Below are 24,691 nucleotides of genomic sequence, written 5' to 3' on the forward strand. Positions count from 1 at the left end.
AGTGCTGAATGACTGAGTGAATGAAAGACATGTGTTTGGAAGAGAAGAAGGGGACTATTTACATGTTATTTAAACCTTCTCCTAAGTGTAAGGAATAACATGACACAGGAAATTCTTTTTTAATTAAATTAAAATTGTTTACTGTAGCTGATTTAAAATGTCATGCTGGTTTCAGGTGTACCGCAGTTATTCATACATGTGAATATGTGCATACATTTTTTTCAGATTCTTTTCCCTTATACGCTATTACAAAACATTGTCTCATTTTCCCATTGTCTCATAAACTTTGGGTTTAATTATTCAAATCAGAATACAAATAGGTTCATAAATTATAATTGGTCCATATGTTCTTAAGTCCCTCTTTTTAATCACCAGGTTCCCATTCTATCACCCTTTAAAAAAAATCTTTAATTATTGAAGAAACTGGGTCGGCTGTTTCATAATGCTTCCCACAGTCTGGAGTTTGCAGATTATATTCCTGTGGTATCATTTACCCTATCTCCTCTCTCCCCTTATAGGCAGTAATTTCTTTTGAAAATGTTATATTTTATCCTTCCATTAAAAAAATAATTATCCGTCGCTGACGCGTTGTAGACGTTGGGGAGGGAGGCAGCGGCAGCGCGGATCAGGATGAACAGCGCCGGCAGCTTCGGCTTGGGCTTAGGCTTCGGCCTCACCCCTACGGCGGTGATTCAAAAAAAAAAAAAAATAATAATTAAACAGTAGCACAACATACCACACACGTTTCTGCACAGTGTTTCAGAGGTGGTCAGTGTCCTTTTTTACAGTTGCCTAGACGGAGAAGCCTGGTGGGCTGCAGTCCATGGGGTCACTAGGAGTCGGACACGACTGAGTGACTTCCCTTTCACTTTTCACTTTCATGCATTGGAGAAGGAAATGGCAACCCACTCCAGTGTTCTTGCCTGGAGAATCCCAGGGACGGTGGAGCCTGGTGGGCTGCCGTCTATGGGGTCGCACAGAATCGGACACGACTGAAGCGACTTAGCAGCAGTAGCAGCAGCGGTACTCAATCACATGGATGCTACATAGCTTATGCATCCAGTCCCCTACTGATAGATATTTGAGGTGTTTGAAGTTTGATGCTATTGTAAATAGTGCTGAAATTAATAGCCAATATATCTCTCTGTATTTTTGCCAGGATACCTTTGGAACTGATTCCTAGAACGGACACAGCTGAGACAAGAGACAATTGCATCTGTAGTTTTGCTAGAAATTGAAGGCGCTCTGCTTTTAAATACAGTGTGTTTCTAGAAGTTGTGCCATAAAATGGATCCTGGAACAGATTCTAGTTTAGCTATCTGTTGCTAAATAACAAATAACTCCCCAAAGCAGTGGCCTAAAACAGCCCCATTTATTCTCTCTCATGATTGTGCGATTTGAGCGGGGTTCCTTTGTCTGCTGCATTTGGCTGGCTGGCACACCTTGTCTGGGCTGGAGAATCCAAGACGGCTTGATTCATGTTTCACACCTCAGCTGCAGAGGCTGGGATGGCTGGACGCTGGCTGAGCTTCTCTCTCTCCCTGTGGTTTCACATCATTTAGAATTACAAGCTTCTTAAACCTGGTGGTCTAGATCCCAAGGCATTAAAACTGAAAGTTGCAAGGGCTCTTAAGTCCCAGGCCCAAAGTCATAGGACGTTATTTTAACTTCTATTGAGCGTGTCTCAAGGCCACCAGATTCAAGGGGATGGGGAACAAACTCTGTCTGTTGTTGGGATGGGCAACATATGCACAGACATGAAAAAAAGCTGTTTTTTTAATGAACTGATTTGGCTGTGTGGACCTTAGTTGTAGCACGCAGGAACTTCCTTGTGTCATGCAGGACCTTTCATTGTGGCGCACAGACTCTCTAGTTGTGGCTCGTAGGCTTCGTTGCTCCGTAGCACGTGGGATCTTAGTTCCCTGACCAGGGATTGAACCTGCTTCCTTTGCATTGCAAAGCAGTTTCTTAACCACTGGACTACGAGGGAAGTCCCAGCCATCTTTGCAGACAATTTACCACAGGTCGTAACAGGGTTATATGCCCTATACAGATCACAGACACATGCCCTGTTCTGACCTACTTCAGCATCAGCTGACTCTGTGGAAAGGGTCCATTTAGGGTGCTGAAAAGCGAAATACCGTTTTATATTGCAGTTCAGTGTGTATAGTGGTAAAATGCCAGCGGGCCCCAGGTGGATAAGACATCTGTCAGGCAAAAGGGAGAAAGCCCTCCTTTGAGGCAGGGCACTTGATCTAGGCCTAGACCCTAACCCTATCAACAGCTATGGTATTCATTCATTCTACCAGTGCTTAGTGAAGAACACAGTTCCAGGCTCCAGGAGCACAGTGCTGGGGTCCAGCGGTTAGGACTCTGTGCACCCAATGCAGGGGCTTTTGTCCTTCGACTCCTCTCTTTCTAACACCCCACACGCCATCAGTCAGCTTGCCCTGTTATCCTGCCTTCAGAACAGGTCTCAAATTCAACTTCTCCATATCCCTCCCCCGAACCAGGCCTCCATAACCCCTCAGCTTTTAACAGAGCTCCCGCTTCCCCTCACGCGGCCCTGGGTCTATTCCCTACACGACTGCCAGAGTAAACTTCTAAGATGAAAAGTCAAGTCACAGAATGTCCCTCCTCAAAACCCTCCAATGGCTTACCACAGTAGAGAAATAAGAAGTCAAACGTTCACCCTCTGATCTGACTTACAAGGCCCGGATTATTCTAGGCCCTGACTCAGGCTTCAGCCTCACCTTCTGTTACACTCTCCTGTCCTTGAGACATTCCAGCCACAGTAGCCTTCTTTATATGTCTTGAACATGCTGCCTCCTTGGAACATTGCTCTTTCCACTCCATCTCTGCGTGACTGAAAATTCATTTTTGAGGTCTCACTTTCCAGACAACCCCAGCTAAAGGAGCCCATGGTTAAAATTTACAAACTACGGCAAGAGGCTTTTATTCATCATGGTACCCTTTGGCTTTAGTTATCAGAACCTAGTAAGGCATAAACATATGCTTACAGGCTTCACAGTATTGATCATTCCCTGAAAAATACCTTATCCATTTTCCTATTATGTCCCTCTCCCCCATTCAGTATACACTGGCAAAGGGAGAAAGGCCAGGGCTCTTAGCTATTTTGCTCTCTACACTACTTCTCGCCCTTACAATGGAGCCTAGCATACAACTGGATCTCAATGAACATCTGTTAACTGTATGAGTGAATGTGCTGGCATGCATTAAAAAATACAGGAGTCACATTGAAGTTACAAAGGAAGAATCTGTTCCAGAAGAAAAGCTGTTCTATCCCCTCACCTCAATTATATCCTTCTAAACCTTGACCTCCAATCCCACCTCAACGTTATCCTGATGTCAAGGGTTATGGTACCCGTTCATTATGTTTTCCATCAGGGAAATGCATGTCAGCCTAATCACCCTAAAGTGACATACAGTTCCTACAGGGCGACATACCTCTTTGCTTCCTATAAAAACATATCCTTTCAGGGTTGTGTGAAATGTAGATGTTCTGGTGATGGGTTCTAATGGTATTTTCTTTGGTCTTTGAGATAAGCAATCATGACCTAGCCAGAACCAAATAGACATAATGGAAAGAAAAACACAGCTCTGCGTAAGTGGAGGCAAACAAGTGTGGATGAGGGTACCTTCTCTGCACCGTGTGTGTGTGTGTGTGTGTGTGTGTGTGTGTGTGCGGCGCGCGCGCACACTTAATCAGTCAGTCATATCTGACTCTTTGTAACCCCATGGACTGTAGCCCACCAGGCTTCCCTGTCCATTGGATTTTCCAGGCAAGAATACCGGAGTGGGTTGCCATTGCGTCCTCCAAGGGATCTTCCTAACCCAGGAACTGAATCTAAATCTTCTGTGTCTCCTGCACTGCAGGTGGATTCTTTACTCGCTGAACCATTCAGGAATCCCCCTCTACACTCCAAATGGACTAACAAACAATGAACCTGATTTAGCCTGCTGCCGGGCAAATTCTTCATGCTTCTATTTCCTCTTCCTGTAACATCTAAACAATTATGCTTATTCCTCTAACTTCCTTTGGATAGATGTATTACTTTATATCACAGAATGTTAGACCCTGAGGTCGCCTGGGAATAATTTAATCCATATCCAAATGTAGAAACCAAGGCCAGGTGAGATCAAGTGATTGGCCCCAGCTCACAGCTAATTGGGCTTCCCTGGTGGCTCAGACGATAAAGAATCTGCCTGCAATGCAGGAGACTTGGGTTCGATCTCCGGATCAGGAAGATCCCCTGGAGAAGGGAATGGCTACCCACTCCAGTATTCTTGTCTGGAGAACTGTACGGACAGAGGAGCCTGCCGGGCTACAGTTCATGAGGTCACAAAGTCGAACATGACTGAGTGACAAACACTTTCGCTTTCACAGCTCATTATTGGCAGGGCTGGAACTAGAGCTCCAATCTCCAGAACCTCGAGTCACTGTTCTTTCTGACTCTACATATTGCAATGCTTGCCCTGTTGTTTAGCTTCTTACAGGTATATGCATTATCTTTGTGTTAGTTCATACAGTTCTTGAGAACAGTGATAATAATTAGTCTCTCCCACAATGTTAGTCGTATATAAAGAAATACTTATTAAATGAATGAGTAGTCTGCCACCAGTCCAGAGCAGCTGCCACCCTCCCTGTCGCAATCCTTAGTAACTTCCCGGTTACCCCTCCCCCATCATTCCCTGAACAGTTTAGCACCTGCCTTTCTCTCCACCTGATTCCAGCTTTGTTTGGTGACTCCAACAAGCTCATAAATGACCCATCCGACACTCTGGCCACTCAGTTTCCTGAACACCTCTCCTCCAGTGATCTTTTCCTCCACCCTCAGCTACCCATCCCATGTTTGCATAGCTCTAAACGTCGACTTTAAGCACTTCACTACTTGACCGCCACCTCCTGTCTCCTAGTTCACATACTGCAATACCTGCACTCCGACCACCGTCCACCCACATCAGCAGCTCTGGTCCTTTAGCCCCATTCATTTTTCACTGTCCTTCCTCTCCCCACTCTCTTCTTCATCCAGCCTTCACTCCCTGGGCCACCACTGTCTTCTCCTGTCTGGGTGCATCTACTTTTTGTCTGTCGAGCTTGCCCAGAAAAACTACAATCCTGGTTAAAGCCAGTCCTCTGCCTACTTTGTCCTTGCACCCAAGAAGTGGGACAAACCTGGTTAAAACTGTCATAACTGTGACTTTATTTAAACTTGTGATCATCAACTGCAGGAGGGCCCTGGGCAGGGCCCAGTACCTCTGCTTCCTTTGTCTACCCTCTCAGTCTTCCAGATGCCCTATGCCCAGTGCTCCCTCTTATTTGAAACTCTCATCTATTGAGACACTGCGAAGAAAACAAAAAACTAAAAAGAGAGGTAATAGCATCTTGTCCACTTATCTCATCTTCTCTACTCTCCCAACCTCCACACTGTGAGATGGATGATGTATCTGTGCTCTTAATTATGGATACATTTTCTGTTTAGCCGATTCTCCATGTGTCTCACATTGCTTTTGTTTCAGGCCATCTTATTAAGGATGTTTTGTAGAGTGGACAGCTTTGGGGATAGGAACAGTATCTTCCTTTGGAACCAACATCAGGGAAGCTTACTGAGCACTGTAATGAAGGTAACGTCCCTCTCTGGAGCAAAGGACAGGCATGTTTGTGCATGCATGCTCAGTCACTTCAGTCATGACCTACTCTTTCAGACCTTATGGACTGTAGCCTGTCAGGGTCCTCTGTCCATGGGATCCTCCAGGAAGAAATACTGGAGTGAGTTGCCATGGCCTCCTCCAGGGGATCTTCTTGATCCAGGGATAGAACCTGGGTCTCCTGCATTGCAGGCAGATTCTTTACTGCTGACCCATCAAGAAAGCTCACAGGCATGTTTATTGTCCCAAATAAAAGATTCAGGTTCACTGAGTTCATATGCCTTACTTGCAGTGCATATGCATGCAATTTTTGTCCTGTATTCTATTAATATAGTATATTACATTAATTGATTTTCAGATGTTAAACTAACTGCATTCCTGAAATAAGTCCAACAGACTCATGGTGTGTGTGTGTGTAAAGTATATTTCAATGTTAATGTTGAACTCTTTTTGATATTATCAAAATAATTTGATATTTTCAGATGTTAAATTGTTTGGTAATTTGATATTTCCAGATGTTAAACTAACCTTGATTCCTGAAATAAACCCAACTTGGCCACAGTGTATATATCCCCTTCATGGACCACTGGCCACAGGGTATATATCCCCTTCATGGACCACTGCCTTGTCGTGGTGAAGGGGCTTATGAATGAAGCTATGAGCCATGCTCTGCAGGGCCACCCAAGACGGATGGGTCATAGCAGAGAGTTCTGACAAAACGTGATCCACTGGAGGAGGGAATGGCAAACCACCCCAGTGTACTCACATGAGAATACAGTGAACTGTATGAGAGGTCAAAAAGACAAGACACTGAAAGACGAGTCCCCCAGGTCTGAAGGTGTCCAGTATGCTACTCGGGAAGAGCAGAGGAGAGTTCATGTAAGAATAAACACTGACATCATAGGAATCAGCACACGAAAATGGACGGGGACGGGTGAATTTAATAAAGAGGACCATTACATCTACTACTGCAGGCAAAAATCCCTTAGAAGAAACAGAGTAGCCCTCGTGACCAACAGTCTGAAATACAGGACTTGGGTACAACCTCAAAAAGTACAGAATGATCTTGGTTCATTTCCAAGGCAAGCCATTCAACATTACAATAATCCGAGTCTAGGACACTGCCACCGATGCTGAAGAAACTGAACTCGATCAATTCTAGGAAGACCTAGAAGACCTCCTAGAACTAACACCAAAATTGATGTTCTACTCATCATCTGGGATTGGAATGCAAAAGTAGGAAATCAAGATATCTCTGGAGTAACAGGCAAGTCTGGCCTTGGATAACAAAATGAAGCAGGGCAAAGGATAACTGAATTCTGCCAAGAGAATGCACTAGTCATAGCAAATACTATTTTTCAACAACACAAGAGACAATTTTACACATGGACATCACCAAATGGTCAATACCAAAGTCAAATCGATTACATTCTTTGTAGCTGAAGATGGAGAATTTGTATACACTCAGCAAAGACAAGACCTGGAGTTGACTGTGGCCCAGATCATCAGCTTCTTATAGCAAAATGCAGGCTTAAACTAGCCAGGTATGACTTCAGTCAAATCCTGTATGAATTCACAGTAGAGGTAATGAATAGATTCAAGGGACTAGATCTAGATAACAGTGTGCCTGAAGAACTATGGACAGATGCCTGTAATACTGTACAGGAGGTGGTGAACAAAACCATACCAAAGAAAAAGAAAAGCAAGAAGGCAAAGTGGCTATCCGAGGAGGTTTTACGAACAGCGGAAGAGCAAAGAGAAGCGAAAAGCAAGGGAGAGAGGGAGTCCAATTAAAGGCAGGGTTCAAAGAACAGCTAGAAGAAACAAGAAGGCCTTCTTCAATGAACAGTGTTTAATATTAGAAGAAAACAACAAAGGGGGGAAGACCGGAGATCTCTTCAGGAAAATTGGAAACGTCAAGGGAGCATTCTACCCAAAGATGGGCACAATAAAGGATAAATACGGTAGAGACCTAGTATATGCTGAAGAGATCAAGAAGAGATGGAAAGAATACAAGGAAGAACTGGATAAAAAAGATTGTAATGAACTGGATTACTCCAATGGTGTGGTTAGTCACCCAGAGCCAAATATTCTGGAGTGCGAAGTCACGTGGGCCTTAGAAAGCACTGTTGTTAATAAAGCTAGTGGATACGATGAAATTCCAGCAGGACTATTCAAATCCCTAAAGGATGATGCCATCAAGGTTTTGCATTCATTATGTCAGCAAATCTGGAAGACCCAGCAGTGGCCACAGGACTGGAAAAGGTCAATCCTCATCCCAATTCCCAAGAAGGGTAGTACCAAAGAATGTGCTAACCATCAGACAGTTGCACTCATCTCCCATGCTAGTAAGGTCATGCTTAAAATCTTGCATGCTAGGCTTCAGCATTATGCAAATCAAGAACTTGTCCAAGTTGGGTTCAGAAAAGTAAGAGGAACTAGACAGCAAATTGCCAGCATTCGCTAGATGATAGAGAAAGTTAAGGGAATCTCAGAAAGACATCTACTTCTGTTTCATTGACTACGCTAAAGCCTTTGAGTGAGATCATGACAAACTGTGGAAAGCTCTTAGAGAGATGGGAATACCAGAGCATCTTACCTATCTCCTGAGAAACCTGTATATGGGTCTAGAAGCAACAGTTAGAACCCTGTATGGAACAACTGATCGGTTCGAGATCAAGAAAGGGGTATGGCAGGGCTGTCTGCTGTCACCCTATTTGTTTAATCTAAATGCTGAGCACATCATGAGGAATGCCAGACAGGATGAGTTACAAGCTGGAATCAAGATAGGTAGGAGAAACATCAATAACCTCAGATATGTAGATGATACCACTCTAATGGCAAAAAGCAAAAAGGATCTGAAGAGGCTATTGATGAGGGTTGAGGAGGAGAGTGAAAGAGCCAGCTTAAGACTAAATATTAAAAAACGAAGATCATGGCATCCAGCCCCATTACTACATGGCAAATAGAAGGGGGAAAGGTGGAAGCAGTGACAGATTTACTCTCCTTGGGCTCCAAAATCACTGCGAACGGTGACTGCAGCCATGACACCAGAAGATGATTGCTTCTTGGCAGGAAAGCAATGACAAACCTAGACAGTGTGTTGAAAAGCAGAGACATTACTCTGCTGACAAAGGTCTGTATAGTCAAGGCAATGGTCTTCCCAGTGGTCATGTATGGTTGTGAGAGCTGGACAGTAAAGAAGGTAGAACACCAAAGAATTGATGCCTTCGAACTGTAGTGCTGGAGAAGATTCCTAAAAGTCCCTTGGACAGCAAGGAGATCAAACCAGTCAATCTTAAGGGAGATCAACCCTGAATATTCACTGGAAGGACTGATGCTGAAGCAGAAGCTCAGTATTTTGGTCATCTGATGCAAACAGATGACTCATTGGAAAAGTCCCTGATGCTGGGAAATACCTGCTTCTGTTACGTGCATAGTGTTTCTATCCTTTATTGTGTCCATCTTTGCCTGAAATATTTCCTTGTATCTCTAATTTTCTTGAAGAGATCTCTAGTCTTTCCCATTATATTGTTTTTCTCTATTTCTTTGCACTGATGACTGAGGAAGGCTTTCTTATCTCTCTTTGAAGATATTCTTTGGAACTCTGCATTCAAGTAGGTATATCTTTCCTTTCCTCCTTTGCCTTTTGCTTCTCTTTTTTTCTCAGCTATTTGTAAGGCCTCCTCAGACAACCACTTTGCTTTTTTGCATTTATTTTTCTTGGGAATGGTCTTGATCACTGCCTCTTGTATAATATCGTGAACTGCTGTCCGTAGTTCATCAGGCACTCTGTCTATCAGATCTAATCCCTTGAATCTGTTTGTCTCTTCCACTGAATAATTATAAGGGATTTGATTAGGTCATACCTGAAAGGCCTTGTGGTTTTCCCTACTTTGTTAAACTTAAGTCTGAATTTGGCAATAAGAAGTTCATGATCTGAGCCACAGTCATCTCTTGGTCTTGTTTTTGCTGACTGTATAGAGCTTCTCCATCTTTGGCTGCAAAGAATATAATCAATCTGATTTCGGTATTGACCATCCGATGATGTCCATGTGTAGAGTCATCTCTTGTGTTGTTGGAAGAGGGTGTTTGCTATGACCAGTGTGTTCTCTTGGCAAAACTCTGTTGGCTTGTGCCCTGTTTCATTTTGTACTCCAAGGCCAAATTTGCCTGTTGCTCCTGGTATTTCTTAACTTCCTACTTTTGCATTCCAGTCCCCTACGATGAAAAGGACATCTTTTTTGAGTGTTAGTTCTAGAAGGTCTTGTAGGTCTTCATAGAACTGTTGAACTTCAGCTTCTTCAGCACTACTGGTTGGGGTGTAGACTTGGATTGCTGTAATATTGAATGGTTTGCCTTGGAAACAAACAGATCATTCTGTCATTTTTGAGATTGCACCCAAGTACTACATTTCGGACTCTTTTGTTGACTATGAGGGCTACTCTGTTTCTTCTAAGGAATTCTTGCCCACGCTAGTAGATATAATGGTCATCTGAATTAAATTCACCCATTCCTGTCCATTTTTGTTCACTGATTCCTAAAACATCAATGTTCACTCTTGCCATCTCCTGTTTGACCACATTCAATTTGCCTTGATTCATGGACCTAACATTCTGGGTTCATATGCAGTATTGTTCTTTACAGGATCAGACTTTACTTCCATCACCAGTCACATCCACAACTGGGCAATGTTTCTGCTTTGGCTTAGCCTCTTCTTTCCTTCTGGAGCTTTCTCCGCTCTTCTGTGGTAGCATATTGGGCATCTACTGGCCTAAGGAGTTTATCTTTCAGTGTTGTATCTTTTTGCCTTTTCATATTGTTTGTGGGGTTCTCAACACAAGAATACTGAAGTGGTTTGCCATTCCCTTCTCCAGTGGGCCACATTTTGTCAGAACTCTCCACCATGACCTGTCCGTCTTGGGCGGTTCATGGTCCACAGGGTTGCTAAAAGTTGGACACAACTGGGTGAATGAACAACATATATATATATACCGTGCTTAGTTGCTCAGTCATGTCTGACTGTTTGGGACCCTTTGGACTGTAGCCCACCAGGCTTCCCTGTCCATGGGATTTTCTAGGCAAGAATACTGGAGTGGGTTGCCATTTCCTCCTCCAGGCGATCTTCCTGACTCAGGGATCGAACCTGCATCTCCTGTGTCTCCTGAATTTCAGGTGGATTCTTTACCCACTGAGCCATCAGGGAAACTATATATAAAATTATATATTATATATACTTTTTATGTATTATACATACATATATATTTTAATGTTGAACTTGATATTTTGCTAAGAATTTTTAAATATTTGTCCATGAAGAACTGTTCTGTAGCTTTTTTTTTTTTCTTCTTGTGAGGTCTTTGGCTATGGTATTGGGGGTAACACTGGCCTCATAAATTGGAAAGTGTTCTCTTTTTTGTCTTCTGAAAGAGTTTATTAAAGGCTAGTACTATTCCTTCTTTAAACATTTGATAGAATTCATCTGTAAAGCCATCTGGGGGAGATTCTGTTTGTGAGATTTTAAATCACTAATTCAATATATTATTTTTGTTCAGTTGCTTAGTCTTGTCTGATTCTGTGACCCCAAGGACTGCAGCATGCCAGTCCTCTTTATCCTTCACTATCTCTTAAAGCTCGCTTAAACCCAAATCCCCTGAGTTGGTGATGCCATCCAAGCATCTCATCCTCTGTTGCCCGCTTCTCTTCCTGCCTCAATCTTTCCTAGCACAGGGTCTTTTCCAGTGAGTCGGCTCTTCCCATCAGGTGGGCAAAGTATTGGAGCTTCAGCATCAGCCCTTCCAAAGAACAGTCAGGTCTGATTTCCTTTAGGATTGACTGGTTTGATCTCCTTGCCATCCAAGGGACTTCAAAAGTCTTCTCCAGCACCACATTCAAAAGCAATTAAAATTCTTTACTTGTAGGTTTAATCAAATATTCTATTTCTTCTTGAGTTGGTTTTGTGTACTTCTAGAAATTTGTTCACTTAATCCAAGTTTTTTAATTTGTTGGCATCGAGTTGTCAATAGTATTCCCTTGTTTAATTGCTCAGTCATGTCTGACTCTTCTGTGACCCCCATGGACTATAGCTCTCCAGACTCCTCTGTCCATGGGATTTCCCAGGCAAGAATACAAGAATGAGTTGCCATTTTCTTCTCCAGATATTCCCTTAGAATACTTTTAATTTCTGTAGGGTTGGTAGCAATACCCTTTATTTCTGATGTTGATAATTAGTGCCTTTTCTCTTGTTTCTTTAGTCAGTCTAGTTAAGTATTTGCCAATTTTGTTGATCTTTTCTAAGAACCAAATTAAAATTTTTTGTCTATTGTTTTTCTTTTATAACACTTATCATTTCACTCCTTCTTGCTTTGGGTTTCTTTTGCTCATTGTTTTCTAGTTTTTTTAGGGGGAAGCTTAGATTTTTGATTTTAGACCTTTTTTCTTTTCTGATATAAGAAACTAAAGCTATATACTTCACTCTAAGGACTGTTATAGATCCATCCCATAACTTTTGATATGTTGTGTTTTTGTTTTCATTCAGTCCAACTTATTCAATTTCCCTTACAATTTCTTCTTTAATTCATTGGTTATCTAGCAGGGTGTTGCTTCCAAATTTGTGGTATTTTTCCAGATTTATTTGTTATGGATCTCTAATTTCATTGTGATCAAAGGCTGTACTTTGTATAAATTCAATATTCTTTACTTTATTGGAACTTATTTTGGACTCCAGTATATGGTCTATCCTAGAAAGTGTTCCACATGCACTTGAAAAAAAATGTGTATGTTGCAATTATTGAGTGGAGTGTTCTATAAATACTAGTTAATGCAAGTTGATTGATAGTGTTGTTAAAAGTCTTCTAAAGGTGTACTATCAATTATTTAAAGTAAGTTGCTGAAATTTCTGTTATCGATTGTCTATTTCTTCTTTCATTTCTGCTGGGTTTTGTTTCATACATTTTGGGAGTTGGTTCTTAGATGTATATATAATTGTTACATTCTCTAGATATTTCAATCTTTTATCAAAATGTCTTCAGTTAGACCATATTGTTTATCCATTCTATAAATAATAGCTTACATAGCTAAACTCAACCTCCCACTCCAACCATCCTCCAAAACCCTCCTCCTAGCAACCATAAGTCTGTTTTCCATGTCTACGAGTCTGTTTTTGTTTTGTAAATAGGTTCATGTGTGTTATACATTAGTTTCCACATATAAGTGATATCACATGGTATTTGTCTCTTTCTGACTTATTTCACTTGGTATGATAATCTCTAGGTCTATCCATGTTACTGCAGATGGTATTACTTATTCTTTTTTATGGCTGAGTAGTACTCCATTGTGTATATGTACCACATCTTCTTTATCCATTCATCTGTCGATGGACATTTAGATTGCTTCCATGTCTTGGCTATTGTGAATAGTGCTTCTATGAACATAGGGGTGCATGTATCTTTTTGAATTACTTTTTTGTCTGGATATACACCCAGGAGTGGGATTGCTGATCATACCATAATTCTATCTTCAGTGTTCTAAGGAACCTCCTTACTGCTTTTTGTAGTGGTTGTACCCACTTACATTCTCTTGTGTCTCTTTTTTACACATTGTATCTTTTCCATCCTTTACTTTATATCTACTTATATCTTTGAATTTCAGTGTGTCTCTTGCTGACCTGTGACACAGAGTCAGATCTTACTATTTTATTCAGCCTGATAAAATCTGCCTTTTCAGTAGCATGTTCAGTCCAATCACATTTAATGTGCTTATTGATACAGTCACACTTTCTTTTGCCATTTTCTACATCTCATGCCTTTTTTATTCCAATGAAGTAATGAAATCATGAAGCGCCAATACATCTGTAAACTACTCAAACAATTCTCACCAAATAAAATATGCACAATACAGAAAAACAGAAGAAAGGATTCATATTTCTTTCACTCAAAACTTTATTTAATGTTGCAGTGTATTTTCTTGTATGGTCTTCCCTGGTGGCTCAGTGGTAAAGAAACCCCCTGACAATGCAGGAGATGCAGGCTTGATCCCTGGGTCAGGAAGATCCCCTGGAGAAGAAATGGCAACACACTCTAGTATTCTTGCCTGGGAAATCCAATGGACAGAGAGCCTGGTGAACTACAGTTCATGGGGTCACAAAAAGTCAGATATGACTAAGTGACTAAGCAACAAATATTTTCTTTGAGAGTTAAAACAAATTTTTTGGGGGGGTTCAGACATTTGCTTGCTTGGTTTTTAAGAATTTATATCAAACTCTGTATACAACTGTATATTTTTACCTCAGGCAGTCTGTTATATGCATTTTCCATGTATTTCAACCACAGTGGAGCAATTACCAGCAGACAGATAATTAAAGCAGTTAAGCAGAGACCCCCTCAGAAGAGCTTTTGACTCAGTGAAATGGTTCCAAGGGCCCTGTTGTTGAAATAATTGCTCTTGTCAAAGAACTGGACAGGTCCAGGGTTGGTTTGGAAGACAAGATGACTGAGCAGCATTTGGTCATCACCAGTCTTGGTTATACTTGGTTCTCAGTTTCTTTGTAAAACATAACAAACAAAAGGCATTTTTTCCTGTATGTTGGTAAAGTCTACATGTAAAATGGCTGTATTTAGTGTCTTGGAGAAGTAGCATGAACTATTTTTTTCCTGTAGATTATGGTATCTCACATGGTATGAAGCTTATTGATTTAATGATAGTTTAATGTTTTGTCTGCTTGTCTATTAGTTTTTAAATGGTACATCTGCCAATTTCTCTATAGAGTCCCATTAACTTTTGCTTTATGTGGTTAAGTGCACACAAGTTTATGAATATATCATGGGGGACAGTTCCTTTTATGATTCCTACAAATCATCTCTTTATCTCAATTAATCCTTCTTGCTTAAATTACATCTGGTATTAATGTTATTAGAGGAACAATTTTTTGGTTAGTATTTTCTTGGTATATAGTTTTCTTTAATTGCCTTTCCTCAAACTTCTTCTATGTTCTAACCATTATCTTGCAAACAGCATATAGTTGGGTTTCTTTATGACCTGGGTTTGATCCCTGGATCGGGAAGATCCTCTGGAGAAGGGAATGGCAATCCTCTTCAGTATTCCTGTCTGGAAAATACCATGGACCGAGAAGCCTGGTGAGTTATAGTCCATGGGCTCGCAAAGAGTTGGACACAACTGAGCGACTTTTTCTTTTTGATGTTGTTACTTTTTAAAAGACAGGCCTAAACCATATATATTTTTTGTGATTAATAATATCACCAACTCAATGGACATGAGTTTGGGTGAACTCCGGGAGTTGGTGATGGACAGGGAGGACTGGCATGCTGCAATTCATGGGGTTGCAAAGAGTCAGACATGACTGAGCGACTGAACTGAACTGAATATACTTGGACTTCTTTCTACAATCTAATTGGAGTTTCCTATTTATCATAACTTTAGTTTGCTTTTTTTTTCTTTTTTGTCTGCTAACCTGGACTTTTCTCTAGGTCATTTTATTTTTCTCTGTCTATAGGTTTAGAAGGTATACATTCTATTTCTCTTATTTTGGTGAATCTCCTTCTAGGTTTAGTAAGTATATCACTAGTGGATCCTGTCATATTCAAGGCTGCCATAACCTTTTAAAAAACCTTTTATATTTGGGATGATTCCCTGGTTATAGATACCTATTCCCTAGTATAAAATTGAGAACTCAAATTCCCTGCCTGCCTTGCAGCTAGGATGCAGGCCAATACCACTGGCCCTGCTAACCAGAAGCACAAGTGGAAATGTGAGGATGTAAGGATATAAGGTCTGCATGTGGCTCCCACTGTCCTTGTGTAGGAAGAGGCCAACATCCAGTTTGTGGAGGTGGCCGTGACTGTAAGACTAAGTTTCTGACACATAACTGGCATTGATGCTGATGGCGGGAGCAGATAAAGAGAGGTTGAGCTCCTAGCATTTGGTGCTTGTTGGGAACAGCAGCACTGTCTTTATCACACCAGCTCTATCACATGGTTTAGAGCACTTTTTCTAGAAGCTCAGCCCAAGCTTGTTTTTTTTCAGCTCTCCCAGTGAGTGAAACAAAAAAATTTTACTAATGTAGTAGCTTGTCAAAGTCTAAAATTTAAAACTACCTCACTCCTTCTGAATTAAAAAAAAGTCATGTTTAACTCAGAAGTCCTTTCTGCCATCATCTATCACATTTTGGCTTCCCTAGTGGTTCAGTTGGGAAAGAATCTGCTTGCAACACAGGAGACCCAGGTTCGATCCCTGGGTTAGGAAGATCTCCTGGAGAAGGGAATGGCAACCCACTCTAGTATTCTTGCTTGGAGAATTCCATGGACAAAGGAGCTAGGCTGGTTATAGTACATGGGATCACAAAGAGTCAGACAGTCACACAGTGCGACTTTTTTCATCTCATTTTGAAGGGCTAATAACTTAATTTCACAGGGTTTTAACATTCCCAAATACTAGTCTTTTTTAAAAATACTGCTGATTTAGATTAACCAAGATATTCACTGATTTGTTTGTTTATTCTTCCTTCTCCCACTCACTTACTTATTCCTTTTGGGTTCAGCTTTTTTCATGTTGGAGTGTATTCTTTTGTATTTTTTTCAATGACCATCTGTAAGTCCTAAATTTTAAAAATGTGTTTATTCTGTTCTTCCTCTTGAGAAAAATGGTTTAGCTAGGAATAGAGTTCTAGCTTCTCAGTTATGGACTCCCAATACACTGAAGATGTTTTGAATGTCTTCTGTAGCCAATTGTTGCCAATAAATTTACTAATAGGATGGCTGTAATTCCCTTTAAATAAATTCACTTTTCTCAGTGGTATCTTTGAACATTTCTTACTTGGTAAGAAAGACCAAGTCTTTGGTATTCTCTAATTTCACTATTATGTATGGGTCTCAATTTTAAAAAAATTATGCCACTTGAGCCTAAGCATCTCCCTTTGATCTGATAACTCATTTCTCATTAAGTCTGACAAATTCTCACATATTATTGCTATGGAGACTGCTTCTCCTTCATACTTTTATTTCCTCATCTCCAGAAACTCTTTCATATGTATATGAGGTCTTCCAATTCTATGCTCTAGGTCCCTGAACATACCTTTGCTGCTTTGGCAGTTTCTTTTATGCATTTTCCATATATTTCAGGTTCATCATAAAAATCATTTTATAATATAAGAATTATCTGCTCAAAAGTTATCAGTAGTTGTCTATCTCCTACATCATAAACTAGGAAGCTTTTGGCTTTCCAGGTCCTTGTATATTCAGGTCCTACTAAGGGCACACCTATCTTTGGACCCCAGTTTCCTAACCCTAAAAGGTTACTGAAAAATTTAAAGGACATAACCCATGTAAAGTGCTGGTAAATACCCACCACACTGTAGCACAACAAGTAAACTTGGGTGTGGTTGCTTAGCTCACAGTCATTACCCAGGTGATCACATCTACATGATATCTTTCCTTCCATCATTTTAGACATGAATTCTGGATGTGGTCCACTGGAGAAGAGAATGGCAAACCACTTCAGTATTCTTGCCTTGAGAATCCCATAAACAATATGAAAACTCAAAAAGATATGACATGGAAAGATAAAATCCTTAAGCCGGTAGGTGCCCAATGTGCTACTGCAGAAGAGCGGAGAAAGCTCCAGAAGGAATGAAGAGGCTAAGCCAAAGCAGAAACAACACCCAGTTGTGGAGGTGACTGGTAATGGAAGTAAAGTCCAAAGCTGTACAGAACAATACTGCATATGAACCCAGAATGTTAGGTCCATGAATCAAGGCAAATTGGAAGTGGCCAAATAGGTGACCAAGAGTGAACATTGACATATTAGGAATCAGTGAACAAAAATGGACAGGAATGGGTGAATTTAATTCAGATGACCATTATATCTACTACTGTGGGAAAGAAACCATTAGAAGAAATGGAGTAGCCCTCACAGTCAACAAAAGAGTCTGAAATGCAGTACTTGGGTGCAATCTAAAAAATGACAGAATGATCTGTTTGTTTCTAAGGGGCAAACCATTCCATATTACAGCAATCCAAGTCTACGCCCCGACCAGTAATGCTGAAGAAGCTGAAGTTCAACAGTTCTATGAAGACCTACAAGATCTTCTAGAACTAACACTCAAAAAAGATATCCTTTTCATCGTAGGGGACTGGAATGCAAAAGTAGGAAGTCAAGAGATACCTGGAGTAACAGGCAAGTTTGGCCTTGGAGTACAAAATGAAGCAGAGCACAGGCTAACAAGAGTTTTGCCAAGAGAACACACTGGTCATAGCAAACACCCTCTTCACAGAACAAAAGAGACAACTCTACACATGGACATCACCGGATGGTCAATACCGAAATCAGATTGATTATATTCTTTGCAGCCAAAGATGGAGAAGCTCTATACAATCAACAAAAACAAGACTAGGAGCTGACTATGGCACAGATCATGAACTCCTTATTGCCAAATTCAGACTTAAATTTAAGAAAGTAGGGAAAACCACAAGGCCTTTCAGGTATGACCTATCAAATCCCTTATGATTATTCAGTGGAAGAGACAAACAGATTCAAGGGATTAGATCTGATAGAGTACCTGAAGAACTATGGGCAGAGGTTTGTAGCATTGTAAAAGAGGCAGTGATCAAGAGCATCACCAAGAAAAAGAAATGCAAAAAGGCAAAATGGCTGTCCGAGGAGGCCTCACAAATAGCTGAGAAAAGAAAAGAAGCTAAAGGCAAAGGAGAAAAGGTTAAGATATACCCATCTGAATGCAGAGTTCCAAAGAATAGCAAGGAGAGATAAGAAAGACTTCCTCAGTATAAGAAAGAGGAATAAAAAAAAAAAAAGAAAGAAAGAGGAATAGAGGAAAGTATAGAGGAAAACAATAGAATAGGAAAGACTAGAGATCTCTTCAAGAAAATTAGAGGTACAAGGAAATATTTCATGCAAAGATGGGCACAATAAAGGACAGAAATGGTATGGACCTAACAGAAGCAGAAGATACTAAGAAAAGGTGGCAAGAATACACAAAAGAACTATACAAACAAGATCTTAATGAGCCAGATAACCATGATGGTGTGATCACTCACCTAGAGCCAGACATCCTGGAATGTGAAGTCAAGGGGGCCTTAGGAAGCATCACTATGAACAAAGCTAGTAGAGGTGATGGAATTCCAGTTGAGCTATTTCAAATCCTAAAAGATGATGTTGTGAAAGTGCTGCACTCAATATGCCAGCAAATTTGGAAAACTCAGCAGTGGCCACAGGACTGGAAAAGGTCAGTTTTCATTCCAATCCCAAAGAAAGGCAATGCCAAAGAATGCTCAAACTACGGCACAATTGCACTCATCTCACATGCTAGCAAAGTAATGCTCAAAATTCTCCAAGCCAGGCTTCAACAGTACGTGAACTGTGAGCTTCCAGATGTTCAAGCTGGATTTAGAAAAAGCAGAGGAACCAGAGATCAAATTGCCAACATCCACTGGATCATCGATAAAGCAAGAGAGTTCCAGAAAGACAACTACCTCTACTTTATTGACTACGCCAAAGCCTTTCACTGTATGGATCACAACAAACTGTGGGAAATCCTTAAAGAGATGGGAATACCAGACTATCTTACATGCCTCCTGCAAAATCTGTATGCAGGTCAAGAAGCAACAGTTAGACTTGGACATGAACAATGGACTGGTTCCACATTGGGAAAGGGGTCCATCAAGGCTGTACATTGTTACATTGCTTATTTAACTTATATGCAGGGTACATCATGCGAAATGCCAGGCTGGATGAAACACAAACTGGAATCAAGATTTCCTGGAGAAATATCAATAACCTCACATATGCAGATGATACCACAGAAAGCGAAGAGGAACTAAAGAGCCTCTAAATGAAAGTGAAAGAGGAGAGTGAAAAAGCTGGCTTAAAACTCAACATTCAAAAACCTAAAATCATGGCATCTGGTCCCATCACTTCATGGCAAATAGATGGGGAAACACTGGAAACAGTGACAGAGTTGATTTTCTTGGGCTCCAAACCATGACTGCAGCCATGAAATTAGGAGACACTTGCTTCTTGGAAGAAAAGCTATGACAAATCTAGACAGCATATTCAAGAACACAGAAGTTACTTTGCCAACAAAGGTCCATACAGTCAAAGCTATGGTTTTTCTAGTAGTCATGTATGGATGTGAAAGTTGGACCATAAACAAGGCTGAGCACCAAAGAAATGATGCTTTGAACTGTGGTGTTGGAAAAAACTCTTGAGAGTCCCTTGGACTGCAAGGAGATCCAACCAGTTAATCCTAAAGGAAATCAGTCCTGAATATTCATTGGAAGGATTGATGCTGAAGCTGAAGCTCCAATACTTTGGCCACCTGACAGGAAGAACCAATTCACTGGAAAAGATCCTTACGCTGGGAAAGATTGAAGGCAAGAGGAGAAGGGGATGACAGAGGATGAGATGGTTGGGTGGCATTACTGACTCAATGAACATGAATTTGAGCAAACTCTGGGAGACAGTGAAGGACAGGGAAGCCTGGTGTGCTGCAGTCCATGGGGTTGCAAAGAGTTGGTCACAACTCAGCAACTGAACAACAACTGTACCAAAGCTATCATTAATTCTCAGATCCTGCTTGTTGTAGTAACTGGTTGAAGCATGGGCACAGGAGTCTTGCCTAACTTATTAGTTATTTCTTGATACTTTTAAAATTTGAGGTTTCCTTTATGACTGCAGAGTACTTAAGATGTGAGTTCAGAGCCTGGGTGCAGTAAAGAAGGATGAAAGTGACAGAAAAGGATGGGGTGACAAGAGTTGGAGAGAGGTTACTGATACCATTCTAGCTCTTGGCCTCATCAGCTTTGATTACAGAAGACTTTTCAATACTATAGATTTAATATTCAAATATTTTATATATATATAAGCTGGAATAACCTTATAATAAAGATATAAAAATTACTGTCAGAATTTGAATATAACCCTTATTTAATCCTATTGCTAAATTACATAGATTTCTTATTCCTATTTTTCAGAATGACTGTTATCCTCTGTCCTGATAATGGAAATGTAGTTGCTACAATAATAACATTAAATTTGAACGGTTCTGCAGAGTTCCTACAGCCTTTCATATCATTATCTTATTTGGTTGTATGAGAGGTGTAGGCCAGATAATGTTATGCTTAGTTTTTACAAATGGTGAAATTAAGACACAAATTAAATTGTGGTTAGGGTGGAGGAGGGTTTGATCTGACTTGGATATTAACCATTATCTATCAGGAGAGTTTGGAGCATTCTATTTGCAAGGTTGTTGGGGATGGTAACTTATAAAATACTTTCATTAACTATAATTAATTAGAAAACTTCAGAAGAGCCCTGAAAAGTTTCACTAGCTCAAGCCTAAAATCTGTTAAAATGCATCTTTGGCCCATGATTTTTGTTCACATTCTCAAAGGCATTTGTTTTCCCAAAAGTGAATCTTTGCCTTGTTCCTAATCAAGTTCCTGTTGTGCTTTTCAATTCTAGAACTTAAACTTAGAAGAGAGATCATTGGGAGTGGGTTGCCGGGATAGGGTGATGTATTAATGTCATGGCATCACCGACTAGATGGACATGAGTTTGAGTGAACTCCGGGAGTTGGTGATGGACAGGGAGGCCTGGCGTGCTGCGATTCATGGGGTCGCAAAGAGTCAGACACGACTGAGTGACTGAACTGAACTGAACTGAGACATCCAGAGGGCTTAAAAGGCTTGTGTATGAATAAGAGTAAATTCTTACATTCTTGGACTAAGAACTCTGTAGTGAACACAACACATGGGTAACTGTTTATAAAGGCAACTTGTGATCAAAAATACTCCGGTAATATTACCACAACATCTCTGTTTTGGAGAACTCAAGTGTTTCCACAATGTTAACTCCTTCACCTTCTCTGAACTGAAAGGAGAGACTGGGTGGCAAACAGTATCCCTATTTAATGTGCAGGAGTTGATGAAGGGGCGAGAGGTACTGAGGATGCAAAGCAAGAGCTGTTTGGTTTCATCACGAGTGTTACCTCGCAGTTGCGCAAATCCCTCCATTTTAAGTAGGAAATATGATGCGAAATGTCATTATATAAGAAACTGTTTGTATAGAATCGAAGCTTTGGTATGTCAAAGAATAGTGGAAGGATCAGGCTATCAATCAGCGGTGCTTTTCGTTTTGCACTCTGATACTTTCCTTTTATTATGGGGCTAAAAGAAGCTTTTTGTAATAAGCATAGGACTACAAGACACTGACATTCTTGGCATAGGTTCCCTTTTCTCCTGCTTGCCATTAGACCCAAATCGATCCTCTAAATAAGTCTGTCCCAAGAGACACAATTGATGCAGGGAACAGAGAACTTTCTAAAACCAAGCCTGACGTCACACATTTGTGTTCTAACCATCTGTACCTTTCATTAACCGAGGGCTGGAGTCGCCCGGGCGGACAGACACAGGCGCACAGCAGTCTTCTCCCACACAAGCCTGGAATGGCAACAGAGCGCGGCTGCCTAAGAAAGAAAAGCCGTTTCAGAGCTGTGGGGTGGCGTGGGGGCGTGTGTAGCAGGGTGAGGGAGTCATTCCTCTCCTCCTCCATCCAAGGATGCATCCAGCACATCTTTTTTTTTTTTTAATTGATTTCTCTCGAGTGGGAGGCAAAACCCCTCAGATGAGAAAGAAGAAAGAGGGCAAAAAAAAAAAAATGCAAGCCAGGCAGGAGGCTTTGCGGGGAGAGAACCATCATCGCTTTGCTTCGGATTGGAACTATGGGGTAGAGAGAAAGACTCGGGCGTCCACAGCCCGTTCGGCTGCAGAGATACTGCCGTTCCGCCCGGAAGGCCGGCGTCGTCTTCCCCTCCCCCGCCCACGGGTGCTGCGCCCCCCGGAGGAGGGCAGCCATCCCCGGACGCCCCCCTTTTCTAACCTCCTCAGGTGCGGAGGGCCGAGGGTCGGAGAGAAGAGAGCTCCTTCTCCTTCGACGTGTCAGACTCGGCCAGTTGGCTCGGCTCCTTCCCTCCGGCCTCTGCCCTCCTGCGCGGCCCCCCGAGGGGGGACAGCCGCCTCCCAGGGACCACGTCTCGGCCCGCTCCCTCGGGTTTTGTGCACCCTGAGGAAGTTCAGACCTGAGAGTCGGCTTGGCCCCCATGCCCTCGCCGCTCCCGGGAAGGTGGCAGCACCCGAGGGCCCCTCCACCCCTCACGCCCTTTCCAGCCCCCCACCCGGTCCCCGCAGCCTCCTCAGGCTTTGTGAGGGGGCGGGCGTCTGCCCTGCTCCCCTCACGCGCGAGCCCCGGGGCAGTCACTGAGGGAGACCGGACCCGCACCCCAGGCCGGGCTCCGCCCCCCGCGCCCCGGGCACGCGCCCCGGGCACCTGGCCGCCCCTCCCCCGGCTCCGCGCGGCTCTCTCTCACACCCGCCCCCCGCCCGGAGCTCGCGGCTCCGCGCCCACCCTCGCCGCTTCCTGCCCGGCCCCGCCCCGTCCGGGAGGCGGGGCCCCGGGCGAGCGCGGCGGCGTGGCCAATGGGCGCCCGGCTTACTCTGGCCTCTCCCCCGCGCGGCCGCCAATCGCGGCGGGCGGTGGTGGTAATATTGTGGAGTGGAGTTTGGATGCCGCGGCGGCCGCGGACTGGAGCGGCGGGGCCGCGGGGGCCGCTCGGCTGTGTTGGGAAAAGGGGGCGTGAGGCGGCGGCGGCTGAGGAGGCGGCGGACGGGGGAGAGGAAGAAAGGAAGCAACAGGGCGGGGAGTCCTCGCGGAGGAGGCGGGACCCTCCGGTTCCTCACCTTTCGGCGGCGGCGGCGGCGGCGGCGGCTGGAGGCGGGGAGGCGGCGCCGCCCCCCTGCCCGCGGACTCCTCAGCGCACGGCCGCCGACCTGCCGGCTCTGGGCGCTGGAGAGGCTCCTGAGGCGGCAGCGCCGGCCGGGCGGCGGCGACCGCCATGGCGTTCCTCAAACTCCGCGACCAGGTAGGCGAGGGGCGGCGGGCTCCGGGCGTGTGAGGGAAAGGCTGCGGGGCGGGGGCGCCGGCGGGGCGGGCCGCGGGGCGCCCGCTGGGCTGGGCGGCGCGAGGCCGGCGGGGCGCCCCGGGGGTCGCGGGGGCCCGCCTGTCAGAGCCGCCCGGCCCGGGGAGCCCACGTGCCGCCGCCTCCGGCCGCTGCCGCCGCCAAGGGGCGGGTCCGCGCTCGCGCCGGGCGCCCGCGTCCGGGTACGCGCCTTCGCTTCTCCAGGTGAGTGAGGCCTGGGCCTAACAGGTGGCTTCCCGCCGCCCGGGCCGGGCGCCGCCCGCGGCCGGGACCGCGGGTCACGACCTTGTTCGCCTGTTGGCGTCGCCGGGTAAGTTGGAGGCCGCCTCTCCGGATCAAAGAAGGTTGGTTTTTTTTTTTTTTTTTTTTTTCCGCTCAAGGACTAAGTTATTCACCGTGCAAGTTCTCAGACTCGTTTTCTTCTGACGTTTTGTGCACCATTTTGGTTACTTTTCTTGACTCAGGAAGAGCGGGTTCACGAACACCTGAAGTGCGGTTAAGAGTCGTGACACTTTTTGATGGAGGAGATACTTTTGTGTCTAGGGACGAAATCGCCACGATATCAGAATGATTTGTCTACCTTAAAACGTTGAATGATGGGTAGTAAGACTCTAGGCAATGCAAACATTTGAAATCTCCTCTGAAGGAAAAGGGAAATGAATGTGTGAAATACACCGAATCTTAGTAGGCTTATTCGTGCTGAGAATTTGTTTTTTTTGCCATTTGTTTTTCTGAACAGAAGGTATTGAGCAGATTTAAAGGGAAGGTAGTTGGATGCATTGGGAAACTGTTTCAGAAGTGAAATCCCCTTTTGAAAAACGGTGGGGAAAAACTTAAGATGTATTTTTCAGTATTGTCTCTTAGCAAATATCGTACCTTAAAATTTGAATCTTTAAGTAGTGTCATGTCATTCGTGACTTTTCTGTGGAGGCCGATGGTTGAACTTGTGTATGTATCATTTGATATCAGGAAGGTTTTAGTTGGTGTTAAGGTCATCAGGACTTGATACTTTGAAAA

General features: G+C 43.1%; 2 protein-coding genes across 2 annotated transcripts in view; one reads left to right on the forward strand and one right to left on the reverse strand.

The window, feature by feature from the left end:
• Positions 1-112: 112 nt before the first annotated feature.
• LOC138986081 (GRB2-associated and regulator of MAPK protein 2-like) lies at positions 113-23,592 on the reverse strand. The gene is made up of 3 exons (XM_070364596.1): positions 23,436-23,592; positions 22,067-22,165; positions 113-679 (listed from the first exon to the last, which is right to left on the reverse strand). The coding sequence occupies exons 1-3, from the start codon at positions 23,590-23,592 to the stop codon at positions 513-515; spliced, it is 423 nt and encodes a 140-aa protein (XP_070220697.1). The 3' UTR covers positions 113-512.
• The window catches only part of ANKRD28 (ankyrin repeat domain 28), a 216,046-nt gene continuing 214,832 nt past the window's right edge, over positions 23,478-24,691 (forward strand). Inside the window, exon 1 of the mRNA XM_070377138.1 lies at positions 23,478-23,617. Coding sequence (XP_070233239.1) covers positions 23,591-23,617 — 27 coding nt within the window. The 5' untranslated portion in view covers positions 23,478-23,590. The remainder of the gene's footprint in view (positions 23,618-24,691) is intronic.

Source organism: Bos mutus, chromosome 1, assembly GCF_027580195.1.
Source record: "Bos mutus isolate GX-2022 chromosome 1, NWIPB_WYAK_1.1, whole genome shotgun sequence".
Classification (NCBI taxonomy): domain Eukaryota; kingdom Metazoa; phylum Chordata; class Mammalia; order Artiodactyla; family Bovidae; genus Bos; species Bos mutus.